This window comes from Ipomoea triloba, chromosome 7 (assembly GCF_003576645.1).
Source record: "Ipomoea triloba cultivar NCNSP0323 chromosome 7, ASM357664v1".
In the NCBI taxonomy this organism is placed as follows: Eukaryota; Viridiplantae; Streptophyta; class Magnoliopsida; order Solanales; family Convolvulaceae; genus Ipomoea; species Ipomoea triloba.
In genome coordinates this window covers 13,087,182-13,101,853 of record NC_044922.1, presented here as the reverse complement: position 1 = coordinate 13,101,853, position 14,672 = coordinate 13,087,182, and the positions used below count along the sequence as shown (strand labels likewise).

The 14,672-nt window shown below is 44.5% G+C and overlaps 1 protein-coding gene across 1 annotated transcript; it reads left to right on the top strand.

Moving 5' to 3' along the window:
• On the top strand, positions 1–4,825 carry LOC116024694 (protein FATTY ACID EXPORT 2, chloroplastic-like). The gene is made up of 2 exons (XM_031265662.1): positions 1–122; positions 3,853–4,825. The coding sequence occupies exon 2, from the start codon at positions 3,886–3,888 to the stop codon at positions 4,630–4,632; it is 747 nt and encodes a 248-aa protein (XP_031121522.1). The 5' UTR covers positions 1–122; positions 3,853–3,885; the 3' UTR covers positions 4,633–4,825.
• The last annotated feature ends 9,847 nt before the right edge of the window (positions 4,826–14,672 follow it).

Genomic DNA, 14,672 nt, shown 5'->3' with positions numbered 1-14,672 from the left:
AATAAAAAAGAGCTTAGCAGGAAGTCAAAGGGACTAAGTAGTAATTTATGGTGTGGTATCCCTTTTGAGTTCGACAGAGACGCTGTTCTCTCTGGAGCTCAAACATCACTACTGCAGCACAGGTCGGTAGTTTACCCTTTTCTCTTTTCGTATTACTTCTATAATATGATTCCAGTGATTACTCTTCTCCTTTCTTGCGTTATGTGTCCATAACCTGACACTATTCAATTCTTGATTCTGGATTGTTATTTTACAAGATGAGTTGGGAATTTACTAGGTTTTTTTTTTTTTTTTTTTTTTTTTTTTTTTTNTAGGTTTTTTTTTTTTTTTTTTTTTTTTTTTTTTTCTAATTTTAAAAATGCCTCTTGGTCTGGTTAAAAAGAAGAAAGAAAACTGGAAAAAAATCCCCCCCAATTAGTTTGATTCTGATATTTATACGTTTGGAGGTGCCCTCTTCATTGTACCACTCATAAATATTTGGTTTTCATTTAATATATAAGGCGATGGCTGATATTGATGCATATGAATTGATTAGCAAGTACAGTGAATGATTCCTGAACCTAAAGTCGGAAATGATTTTGATATGTGACCTATTTGTCAGAAACCGGTTCCAAGAAAGCATGCATGTAATGTGTTTGATTTATGTGTTTCTTCCAGTTGCTTGTTACATTGCATTTGCAATTGCAATTGGTGGGTTAGGGTTTCCTCACACAGAAACATACATATATTGAATGAGTAAAAGTAATGATTTTGCCATTTAGTCATGCATCAATCAATCTGTCTATCTTTAGGTCTCTGGTTCAGTGGTTCTCTGGATTTACTTTTTCTGCTTGATGACTTCAAAACTTCTTATACATAATGGCTTGCTCCAAGATTAATTCATGGTGTTTCCCCTTGTTGAATATACTTTTACATATATGAAAGAAGTCTTTGAGAGTATTACTTAACATGATTTTCTAGAAACAATGGATCAAAAGAAGACAAACAGAAAAACTCACCTTTTTCTGTTCTAGTAAACAAAATTAGGCTAATATACTGATTCGTAGAAGGTACACAGTAATGACAGTATTCTATTCTGGGTATGAATAATATAGTGTGTCACCATCTCAGCTTGAAATCTTGCACTGGAATTCCTCCATCACCCAATTGCAGTGCACTTAGTCTCCTTACTTTACTGCTTGTACTAGGAAACTCTGTCATGCCATTCACTTTAATTAGAAAACACAAGGAAACTCTGTCATGCTGTTCACTAGGAAACTCGGTCGGCCTTCTTTTATTTTTTATTATTTATTTTTTTCTTAATATTCTTGTTACATTCCTGGGCAATGATGGTTGTGTCAATGATACCTCTGCACAACATGGTGGATGGATACCATGGAGCTGGTTTCCAAACTTCCTTCACCGTTCATTTTTGTCTTGTGGCAATGCTAAGATGCCACAGTGTAGAGTGTAGACCTCTGCCATTGAGCAAGGTGATGACCTTCCATGTAAACTAGTAATTATAGGTAGCTGCAACTCTTGTTGTGCTTGCTGGCTTTATACCTTCATTCTCACCCTTTCCCTCCCTATTTTTTATGAATTGAGATGTTATTATCTCAACATGGGAGCCTCAAACGTGTCTATCCATCACCCCATTGCAATCCACGTGGCTCCATATTTTATATAATAAATTGAGATGCCATCATCTTAACATGGAAGCGTACACAAATATCTCTACGTAATCCAATTGCAATGCCTGTGAATTCACAATATTAATCCCATAAAACACATTGTATAACCATAACCCATGTACACTAGTAAACATACACATGGCCACATATTGAGGTTAAGGGACATGACTTTTGTATTGGATTCCCAAATATGGTCGTTTGCATAATCAGAAAGTAAGAAAGTAATGTAAAAAGGAGAGTGATTTGTTGGAAATTTATATAATAAATTAATGTTTGAGGTATCAAGCATGCTACGTAAACTTGAGTGATATTTTTGGGTGTTAAAATATCATTTTAAGTTTAGTTATATTAAAATCCTTGGTCAGGTGAGTAAGTTAGCATGCTACGTAAACTTGAGTGATATTTTTGGGTGTTAAAATATCATTTTAAGTTTAGTTATATTAAAATCCTTGGTCAGGTGAGTAAGTTAGCTACTTTTATGTTAGTTGAAGAGTCTATTGGTAGTAACCAGAGGAGTTATGGATGGTCTACTGATTTGGTAGTCTACTGGTTGTAACTAGTTGAATTTCGGTAAATTCGATAGAGACACGAATATGACTAGTAAAGTCAAGAAACTAGTAGAGGTGAAAACAAGACGAATTGCAAGTAGAACATATGAGATACTAGGAAAGACCTGGTTCATGCCGTGGTGAGGAGTGGCAGAACACTGGCATTGAGATACATCAGGTTCTTGCTGTGACAAGAATGTTGCTTGCTTGAGCAGGCTATTTTCAGCATGATCTTGCTGCGGTGTGGGTTGTCTTCTGGTTGTTTGATTTTTGGATTTTGCTCTGTTTAAATTTAGTTCAAATATCATTCCTAATCAGTTAGTGAGATAATAACTCATGTAACCTCCATGAAGTGGTGTTGTATTATTAGATAAAAAGAGGGAGTGGTTGGTTGCAAAATAGATGATCAACAAGAAACACTCATCAAAGCCTGAATATTGCCTTTTTCTGGCTTAATATCATATTTGAGAAAATATGAGAACATTTTAAAATTACATCATTGATGAAACCATCTTGTATCTCACAAATTTTAATTTGGATTTCTCTTGTTGCTTAAGTGAGGGTGATTAAAGACTTGTAGAAAGGTGTTTTGTACACGCATGAAGATATTTATTGATCATAGTTTTGTACCCTCACTTTCCTATTCACACTTGTGTTTTTATAATGTGATTTACTAATGGCACTAGGTCGCTTGAACCCTTTTGGCTAGTGATTTATAATGATTTTTTCTTCCTGCATACAATTTAGAGAGACCATTACAAAAGATGGACCTAGCGTCTTCTCACACATTTGTAGATCTTTTCCCTTTTTATAGATTATCATGTAGCAGTTGTAAATGGCAAGTAGTTTATATAAGAACGGGTAGTTGTAGGAGCGTGGGTAGTAGAGTTGTAATTCCCGCTTGATTGGCAGAGTGATAGAATGATTCCCTTAGGAAGAGCTATGCATCAAACTCCTCCTGCCCAATTGTCATGCTCCAGTCAATCAAACTCCTCTTGATCAATTATACTCCTGATCGATCAAATTTCTCGACCGACCAATTGAATACACTGAGCAGTACTATCCCCTTCAAATATCTTCCCTTTTTTTTTTTTTTTCCTGAAAGGTATTATGAATTGCTTCCTTTGCTGGAATGCGTTTTTTATTGGAATTGAAACAATTTAGTTTTGAATATTTTGTTTCATTATAACAAGTGGGAATAATTGTGTAATAATGGTTACAGAGTATGTAAACAAAACAAATTTGCTTGTTGCAAGTGATAAAAGCTTTTGTTGTTTTATGCATTATTATTTACACAATGAATTTGGCTATAATCTTCTGCAGCCATTCTGAACCAGTGAACTAAACATCACTAATTTGTGTATTCTCTTCCATCCGAGAGATATTTGTCTCCAGCTTGTTTTGTGTTTCATTCCCCGTAACTGTGAACTGTTTTCGTCAACATTATTCTACCTCCTTGCAAATGTGGTACTTAGTCCTGACAAAATTTGATTGCTGCTGAAATAAGTTGTATAATCTCTATACTTGTCTGCCCTTCTGAATGGAACACTTATTCTTTTAAGTGACAAAGACCACAGAACCAGCAGAAAACTTAACATTCTAAAACTAAGCTAATTTCTTTATGTAATTTGCAGGTCTATACAACATATAATCTTTAGTAAACAACCATGGGAGAATTTTTGGCACTTTCACAGTCTGCTATACTGCTTCCTCATTCTCGGGTCCAAGCTTGGAACCGAAGGCAGCATTCCTTTGATCACTATCAGCCATTCCCAACAATGCCCTTATCCTTGCGTGCTCTAACTAGGTCACCTACATATTCCCCTCACATTTGCACTCGACAGAACAGATTCATGTGGGGGATCACTGCAGGTGTTGTCTCTGACTCTAGCATTCCAACCACATTCGCAGCTGATTCAGCTGGGAGAGAGTATTCTGTTGCACCAGACTCTGGCGGTGACGGGAATGGTCCTAGTGATGCAAATGGCAATGGAGATGGAGGTGATGGTGGAAATAACGACAATAATAACGGTGGTGGTAATGAAGGGGGATCAGATGATGGCAAGGATCATAGCAAACGGAAGGCAGCTCTTTCCATGTCCCAGAAGTTGACACTGGGCTACGCTTTCTTGGTTGGAGCCGGTGGAGTCATGGGCTATTTGAAGAGCGGCAGCCATAAGTCCTTGATCGCGGGTGGAGTGTCAGCCTCCCTTCTGTATTATGTCTACACCGTGCTTCCAACAAACCCTGTTTTCGCATCATCCGTGGGTTTCGTCCTCTCTGCTGGGCTTTTGGGCGTCATGGGTTCACGCTTTATGAAGTCGAAAAAGGTCTTCCCAGCTGGTATTGTCTCCTTTGTGTCTCTTGTTATGAGCGGTGGTTATTTACATGGAATCCTGCGCAGTGCGCATTAGAATAGATGAAGTTGTGGGATGCTATCATGTTTGTTGAGACCTAAACATAGTCATACTAGGTAGAGTTCATGAGTGTGACAAACATCTATTTCCATCTTTTGCCTTCTTGTTTGAACAGGTTTTTGAATTCTTGTCTGCATTCCTATTTAAATCAACTCAAATATCTATTGAAACCCTAGTTATTACCAGTCAATAGGTGTCATTGTTGCATCGTCATCTATTGTTCATCATAACCTGGAGGGTGTGGTTGAGTGGAAGAGACTCATTTATCCTTAACCAAAGGTCAAGAGTTGGCTTTGGGTATGGAGCAGCCTTAAATCTCCAGGCCAGTTGTCCCACCCGATAGAGGTGCCTACAATCCAGTGAGGAGTTAGTCACTGTGTCCGGCGGTGGAGACCCTGGGTTACACCCAAAAAAAATCTATTGCTCACCATTAAAAATAAAAGGAAAAATGGCCAAATAGGCCTCAAACTTTAATTAAAAAGTCAATCAGCATCAGGTGCAATTAGACTCATCAACAATTTTAATGCAATGAAGCCCAAAAATTGGTTAATGACCCATTATCAAAGGTCATTAGGGTCTGACCACCTTCCAATAAATTTTCAAGCAAAAAAGTGATCGAAGAACGTTCATCAATCACGAATAAGGAGAAGGCGACCCAGATCTAGGTCACCTTCTTACTGGAAAAGGCGACCAAGATCTTGGTCAACTGGGCAAGAAAGCGACCGGATCTGGGACTTTTATGAGTAAAAATAGTATACAAATCAATTTATTAAAATAAAATACAAGTCCCCGAATATCTATAAAAACCCTCATCCATCCCTATCAATCAACATGTGTTATTGTTAGATCATTATTTACCACTCATGAACAAAAATGATATTTAGTATAGAAACCTACAAAACAATGTTTAATTTTATTATCACCCCTAATCATGTCAATTGTTATGGCGTGGACCCAGGTCCACCTTGCAAAGTGGACCTGGGTCCAATACGGTGCCGTTTTATCGGCTGAGGATAACGGTGCAGTTAGTGGCACTATTTTCCTCAGCCAATAAGATTAATTTTTTTTTTAAATATATGAATTCGTATTGTTCTATTTTCGCGGAGTCATAGCCGTTTTCCACAATCTCATCAGCGACTCTTCTTCATCATCTGCGATTTCACCATTTCATCTGCAAAGATTCTGCCATTAACGCACCTTCGTCCACCATTGTAGCAGTCCTTCACAGCATTATTCATCAGCATTTCGCATTATTGTCAACCATAGTCTTCATCACAGGTATTACTTACTTCGTATTCTTACATTAGGGATTGTAGATCAAAAATTTTAGGTTTTAGTAAACATTTTGTGATTCTAAGTAATTTAACGAGTTTATTTAGAACAAAATGAAGTTATATTATGAACATGTGGTTATATTTTTGTGACCTAGAGTTTTGTATTTGTGCAATTGTTATGCCGTGGACCTAGGTCCACCTTGTGGACACAGGTCCACCTTGTGAAATGCCGTATTTGTGAATTTAGGCTANTTAACTCTACTACAGATTCACACATTCATAACTCTACATTCACAAATTCTATACTCTATATTCACAATTTGAAACCTCCACATTCACACATTTTAGGGTTGCTAGAACTCTGTTAACTTTACTACAGATTCACACATTCATAACTCTACATTCACAAATTCTATACTCTTTGAAACCTCCACATTTACACATTTCAGGGCTATATGTTTAGTAATTTTTTTTTAAAATAATAGTGAAACGGCGTCGTATTGGACCCAGGTCCACCTTGTGAAATGCCGTATTTGTGAATTTAGGCTACAGGTCCACCTTGTGAAATGCCGTATTTGTGAATTTAGGCTATGTTGTATAGCTCTATTATTGTGAACATGGAGTTTAATATTTGTGAATAGAGTTTTGTATCTGTGAATGTTGAGCTATGTTGTTGTGAACATAGAGTCTTATTGTTTTTGTGAACATATAGTTTTATATATGTGAACCTATAGCTCTGTATTTGTCTCTGTGAATGTGGAGTTTTCAAATTGTGAACATGGAGTATAGGAACTGTGAATATAGAGTTTTGAATGTGTGTGAATGCATAACAGTGGTATATATAATTACTAAACATATTGCCCTATAATGTGTGAATGTGGAGTTTTCAAATTGTGAACGTGGAGTATGGGAACTGTGAATGTAGAGTTATGAATGTGTGAATCTGTAACAGAGTTAACAGAGTTCTAACAACTTGTAGCCCTGTAATGTGTGAATGTGAAGTTTTCAAATTGTGAACGTGGAGTATGGGAACTGTGAATGTAGAGTTATGAATGTGTGAATCTATAATAGAGTTAACAGAGTTCTAACAACTTGTAGCCCTATAATGTGTGAATGTGGAGTTCTCAAATTGTGAACATGGAGTATAGGAACTGTGAATATAGAGTTATGAATGTATGAATGTGCAAAAGTGGTAATATAATTACTAAACATATAGCCCTGTAATGTGTGAATGTGGAGTTTTCAAATTGTGAACATAGAGTATAGGGACTATGAATGTAGAGTTATGAATGTGTGAGTCTGTAACATAGTTCTACAAATATGGTGTTCTGTTTTATTACATATAGCTTTGTATTTGTGAAAATAGAAATTGAAAATAACAATGGAGAAGAATTGCGATGAGCAATCGGAGAAGAATTCAGATCAGCAATCGGAGAAGAATTCGGATGAGCAATCGGAGAAGAATTGCGATAAGGAATCGGATAATGATTGCGTTGAGGAATTAGAGAAGAATTGCGAGGAAGAGGTCTTGCGAGGGAGAATTCAGTTGCTGCGATGAGGACTTCGGTTGATTGTTCAGCTGCGATGAGGAGCTTTGTGTTCTGTTGTGAGGGAGAATTCAGCCGTTAGCGCCGTTAGTTTTTTTTTTTTTTTTTTTAATTTTAGCACCGGCTACTAAAATGACGCCGTTTTGGACCCAGGTGCATTTTCCATGACTAATATCTTTGTGCCATTGAAAATATGTTCATAAAGGATGTTATGAAATAATATAATGTGAACCACAACATAAATTCAAAAACCATAGATTAGATAGTAAGGAGTAACTAAAATGTGTAGATTATAGAGGAATATAATGAGAACCACAACATTACATACAAGGATAGAAGTATAGATTAACAGATTATACAATAGATATTGATGGGGATATTGGGTGTGGGCCTGAGCAAACTGGGCTTGGGTCGGTGGGCCAGGCGGTCAAGGTAGGTCCAGGAAGCCCACACGCCTCCACCGGCCATGGGTGCCGCCGGCGGGGCGCCGACGGGGCCTCCGGGGCGCCAATGGGCGCGCTGGCAGCGCCCGGCCACGGCGCACCGGGTGCATGGCCGTGCCGCGGCCTGGCGCCCCCTTCGCGCCTCATGTCGCGCGGCGCCGCGCGGGGGCTGACGGGTGTGGCGTGCGGTGCGGTGTACGTGGACCACGTGGCGCGAGGGACGGGGGTGAGATCTCGGAGCGTACACGTGGACGGTTAGGAGGGGGGTGGCTCAGTATAAATGGGGGGCTCGGTTGTCCATGAAAGGCACATCTAAACACGGCAAGTACTACGGTCTAGTGGTACCGGCTTCTTACTTTCAACCCCCTGTCGCGGGTTCGATTCTTGTAGTTACTTTTGTAATCGCCCGGGCTCTAGTCTGTTAGACCCAGCATCCCATCTCCGGTTTATGGTGGACCCGATCCGTTAAAACCATCATTGGCATCATCTGTGGGTACTGAAACTAAAAGTACGCGTTCTCTACACAAATCCTCAAGGGTTAGTTCCTTAAGTCAAGTCATATTTCTAGGTCGGTTCCGTGTACAATGGTTTTCCCACCTAATGAACAGCCAGGGACCCCGGCCCCTGGGAGAAACGAAGGAGGAGACGAAGTATTGGTTTCAGTTCGAGCGGAGGAGCATCCTACCCTCCGAGAGGGCAAAAAACACGGGGACCGCGCTGCACAAGGTAGCCAACCTAGTGCGGCCGAACCCCCTAATGGAAGGCGACAGGACCTCATTGTTCCTCGACCTTCCCAGACAGACGTGCGGGGGCGACACGTATCGGGGGATATTAGTTTGAAAGGAGAGGGCGAAAGTGTCTATCGCCCGATGGAACGTTGGGCAAATCGTCGAACCGATCCCCGCGAGGACTGGATCCGCAGAATCGACGCGAAAATGGAAGAGTTGATCCGGTGGAAGGAGTTGGGAGACCATCCAGTCGTACCCAAGATAATAATCACCCCGCCATTCACCCCGGGGATCATGGGCGAACCTCTCCCACCCAACTTCAAACCGCCCAACGTGAGAAGGTTCGATGGAACCGGTGATCCGCAAGAACACATATTGTCATACCAGGCTGCCATGATGCTGATGGGGTCATCCAAGGCAGCTATGTGCCGAGCCTTCTTCTCCACGTTGGTAGGAGGAGCTCAGCGTTGGTTCACCAACCTACCCGGTGGATCGATAGGTTCTTTTCACGAATTGGCGATGAAATTCATCACCTGCTTTATGCGGGGGAGGAAGAGTAAAAAACATTTCACACACCTCGCAAGCCTAAAGCAAGGAAAGGATGAGACCCTGATGGAATTCCTTGTCCGTTGGAGGACGGAGGAGGCCGAAGTGGACGACATGGATGACAGGTCGGCCATTGTCATGTTTATCTCCGCCCTGAAAGCGGGGGATTTATATAAAAGCCTACGCCGCAAAACGCCGAGGACCTACACGTCGCTGATGATTAAAGCCGACCGTTATGCGGAGGCAGAGGAGGCGAACCGTCTAAAATACCTAGAGGAGGAAGGGAGCAAGAAGTCGCGAACGGAAGGGTCATCAAAGTCCGGGGGACGCATGACTTACCACCCCCGAAGGGGCAGGGAAGAAAGGAAAACCAACCTGGGGAACAAGTCCCACGCCGGTTCCCATATTCCACCTTGGGCACCAGCACCCCCCTCAGGCAAGACGCCTCACTTGGTGCCATTCACTCCTCTGAGAGCCCCGCCAAACGACATATTGGCTTATGCCGAAGAGTGTCATATAGTGAGAACACCAGACCCGCGCCTCGACCCCCTGGGGGCGGACATGTCCAAATATTGCAAATACCATCGTTGCCACGGGCACAATACGAACGACTGCCAAGCGTGGAGGAAAGAAATAGAGAGACTGATACAGGCTCGCAAATTAGGAAACTTTATAGATTGGGACAGGATAGCCAGAAGGGACACACGGGGAAGGGGCACAACACCCCAGATACCGCAAAACGGGAAAGAAAAGGATAGAGACAAATCCAATCGACCAGTAATTAACGTCATATTCGGAGGGGAAGCCTTGGGAGAACAGGCCTTCGTAGGGGCCGTCGATGACCGACCGACCACGAAGAGGCCTCGACGGGAGCCTATCTGGTTCTCTGACAAGGACATTCCTGTGAGGTCAACCGCCCCGAAGGAAGCCCTCGTGATCTCGATGGTGGTTAACGGCGCTTGCGTAAAGAGAGTACTAGTCGACACCGGAAACAGCGTCAACGTCATGTACCATGATGTGTTCCTGAAGCTGGGACTCAGCGAGGACCAGCTTACACCCGTACGAACCCCGCTGGCCGGGTTCACTAGAGACACGTGGAAACGGAAGGATCGATAACTTTGCCGGTCGAGCTGGGCACCCCACCCCGCATTCGAGAAATGCACATGGAATTCGTCGTAGTCAAGGTGACGTGTGCCCACAACCTCATCTTGGGAAGACCAGGGCTGGTCGGTTTAGGAGCACTCATTTCGATGGAGCACTTGTGTCTGAAATTCCATACGGTGGCAGGAGTGGGGAACGTCAGGGGAGACCAGCACTTAGCCCGAAAATGTTATAGCACGGCCTGTGAAAAACTGGTGGCAGGTCCCCTGCCGGTCCATACTGTAGAGCTGGAGAGAGAGAGAAGTACCGGACCAGAACCTGCAGTAGAGCTGGAAGAAATCCCACTACACCCTAGTCTCCCCGACAGGTGTGTCAGAATAGGCAAAGGACTCACCCCCGAGCTACGGGAGCAGGTGATGGCCATCCTAAGGGCATACTCCATAGTATTTGCTTGGGGCCCGAAGGGCATGCCGGGCATAGACCGCTCCATCATCACACACAAATTGGCGGTGGATCTGAGTTTCTGACCCATTAAGCAGAAACGCCGCCACCTGTCGGCTGATCGAAGAGCCTTTGTGAAAGCGAAGGTAGACACGTTATTGGCGATAGGCCATATTCGAAAGGTGATGTATCCGGCATGGCTAGCCAACGTCGTGCTGGCCCCAAAACCCCCCACATGGCGAATGTGCGTAGACTACACGGATCTCAACAAAGCTTGCCCTCAGGATCCCTTTCCCCTACCCCGCACTGACCAACTGGTAGATGAAACCACCGGGTGCCAACTACTCAGCTTCATGGATGCGTTTAAGGGGTATCACCAGATATTCATGGTGAAGGAAGATGAAGAAAAGACGACATTCGTCACCCCGGATAGTGTATATTGCTATAGAGTCATGGCTTTCGGCCTAAAAAATTCGGGCGCCACCTTCACCCGCATGGTGGCAGAAGTATTCAAGGACTTACTTGGCAACATCATGGAAGCCTGCATTGACGATATGCTAGTAAAAAGCAAGGAGGCCTCGACCCATCCGGAGTATCTAGCCAAGTGCTTCGAAATCATAAAGCAAAAGAACCTACGCCTAAACCCAAAAAAATGCGCATTCGCAGTGAAGGGAGGGAAATTTTTGGGCTTCATGGTCACTCATAGGGGAATCGAGGTCAATCCTGAAAAGGCGCAGAGCATCCTACAGATGAAACACCCTACCACAGTAAAGGAGGTCCATCGACTAAACGGGAAGTTGGCTGCACTGAGTAGATTCATGTCAAAACTGGCGGAAAAATCACTGCCTTCTTCTAGGTGATGAAACAGAAAAATGGTTTCGCTTGGACCCCTGAATGCCAAGAGGCCTTCGAACAATTCAAAGCATACCTAGCATCGGCACCCATCCTGTCGAAGCCGGAGAAAGGCGAGGTGTTATATGTATATTTGGGGGTAGCGCCAGCCGCCATTAGCTTGGTACTAGTGAGGGAGGAAATGGGAAGCCCATCTATTACGTGAGCAAAGCCTTGCACGACGCCGAGTTAAGATACACTCCCCTTGAAAAGACGGTGTACGCCCTCATCCGAACCGTGCGGAAATTGGTGTACTACTTTCAAGCGCACCACGTGATAGTGCTGAGAAACCAACCCTTAGGGTCGATCCTAAGAAATCCGGTGTCCTCGGGCCAGATGGTGAAGTGGGCGATGGAACTCACACAGTATAGCCTAGAATACCGCCCACGGGAAGCTATAAAAGGTCAAGCATTGGCAGACTTTATAGTGGAATGCACCATCCCCAATGAGCCAGGCAAATCAGATTGAAAGCACAGAGACTGGGAAATGTACACTGACGGGGCGTCTAGTAAGAGGGGTTGCGAGGGCGGGGCAGTACTTATATCCTTGGAAGGCTTTAAGGCTTACCAAGCCTTTAGGTTTAACTTCCTGGTATCCAACAACGAAGCATAATATGAAGCCTTGATAGGAAGGCTAAAACTGGCCAGAGCACTCCAAGTGAGTAGCCTGACGATCCGATCCGACTCTAGGCTCGCTCGTGGTGGGCCAAGTCAACAACCAATTCGAAACTCGAGAGAACCGGATGAGACAGTATAAGGAGGTGGTACAAAGGTTATTGGTCGATTTCCAGCGATGGGAGTTGGTTCAAATCCCTAGAGCAGATAACGGAGAAGCCGACCTCCTATCTAGAGTCACGCAAGGCTTGGAGGACCATTTGGGGTATGTCTCCCAGATAATCACCACTGTTGACATAAGCACGCCCAGCATCGAGAGGGAAGAAATATGTGTCATCCACCCCACCCCGGACGAATGGATGCAAGAGATGATTCTTTATAAAAAACACGGGACTACCCCGAACAACCCGACGAGGGCGCGTAAAGTGATAACTATGGCCCCGTCGTACCAAATAATAGACGGCAACCTGTTCAAACTATCCTTCGGGGAGCCGCTACTCCGCTGCCTGACTAAGGTCGAGGCAGACAAGGTACTTGCTGAAATGCACGAAGGGGTGTGCGCAGCCCACTACGGAGCCCAGACCTTGGCCCGAAAAATCATCCTCCAGGGGTACTATTGGCCCCGCCTAAGGGCTGATTGCCTAGAGTATGTGAAGAAGTGCCCCGCATGCCAACACTTCGCAATACTCCCAAGACAACCGGCGTCTTACTATACCCCGGTGACATCCGCCATCCCCTTTGTGTGTTGGGGCATCGATCTGCTAGGGCCTTTTCCTAGGGGCGTGGGCGGCCTGAAGTTCATAATAGTGGCAGTGGACTACTTCACCAAGTGGGTAGAGGCTGAGCCCCTCGCCTCGATCACGGAATATCAATGCCGAAAGGTCGTGTGGAAACACATATTCACAAGGTTTGAGGTACCTCTGCAAATCGTATCAGACAACGAAAAACAATTCGACAATAAAAACTTCACTCGCTTCTGCGCATACTACGAGGTGGAACATGTCAAGGCGGCAGTAGCATACCTCCAGGCTAATGGGCAAGTAGAAAACGTGAACCGTACCCTCTTAGACGGAATAAAAAAGAGAGTAGAAACCGCAGGACCTGCATGGTACGAAGAGTTGCCCACTATACTATGGGCGTACAGAACCACCCCTAGAAAGGCCACCGGTGAAACCCCCTTCGCCTTAACATATGGGTGCGAGGCTCGAAATCCTTTAGAATCCGTCATACCCACCGAAAGAAGCAGGCGTTACAACTCTGGGCGGAATGAAGAAAGCATGAGAGTTGAGTTAAGCCTTTTGGAGGAGAGGAGGGAGACAGCTGGCTGACATATGGCTGTATATCAAAGAACAGTAAAACATTACCACGATTCGCGGGCACGACCGAGGGACCTCCAGGAGGGTGATCTAGTCTTACGTAGAAGGGAGGCCAGTAAACCCCTACAAGGCGGCAAATTGGCACAAAATTGGGAAAGACCATATAGGATTCGCCAGGTGGTACGGGAAAACACTTACAAGTTGGAAACGATGCAAAGGGTCCCGATCGACCGGGTGTGGAATTCCCACCACCTGAAGAAGTTCTTCCAATAGTTGAACAAACAAGGTAAATAACTGTATAGGACATTCACTCGGAATTGATCCGAGATAGGCACTTGGTAAGTTTTTTTGGCAAATGGCAATAAAACACGGGCCGATGCGCTAACCGCCCCCGGCGGCGCGCGGGTGGTACGGGCTCGCATCGCTTCCAGCCAGCTCATATGTTTTGGCATTCCTCCATTTTAATAAATTCCCTCTTCTACTTCACCATTTCCTCTTTTACTTCAATAAACGAATCGATCCAACGCGGGCGCGAGCCATGTGGGTTACCCACAGGCCACAATCAACCCGCAAGATGGGCTGTCAACCATGGGAGAATGGGGTGTGTGGGTTTGCAACGCTTGGAGGCAACTCACATGCGCGGACACGCATGGTAGGTGGTCCATGGCGCTGTGAATGAGGCGAGTGGGGCGTGTGAGTTGCGTGGAGGCAACCCACATGCGCGCATGGGACCGCAGGCGGTCCATGCGCTGGTTAATGAGGCGAGTAGGGCGTGTGAGTTGCATTGGCGTGTGGGTTGCGTTGCCTGGGGGCAACTCACATGCGCGCATGGGACCGCAGGCGGGCTATGCGCTGGTTAATGAGGCGGGCGTGTGAGTTGCATTGCTTGGAGGCAACCCACATGTGCATCGGACCCGCAGGGTAGGCGGTCCATGTGTTAATGAGGCGAGTGGGGCGTGTGAGTTTAATTGCTTGGAGGCAACCCACATGCGCACATTGGACCCGCAGGGTAGGCGGTTTATGCGGTGGTTAAGGAGGCAAGTGAGGCGTGGGAGTTGCGTTGCTTGAAGGCAACCCACCCATTAATGAGGCGTTGCATTGTTGCCCTGTTGCAAAAAAAAAAAAAAAAAAAAAAA

Excerpts from the sequence above, each read along its gene's own strand:
- LOC116024694 (XM_031265662.1), top strand. The coding sequence starts at position 3,886 with ATGGGAGAATTTTTGGCACTTTCACAGTCTGCTATACTGCTTCCTCAT.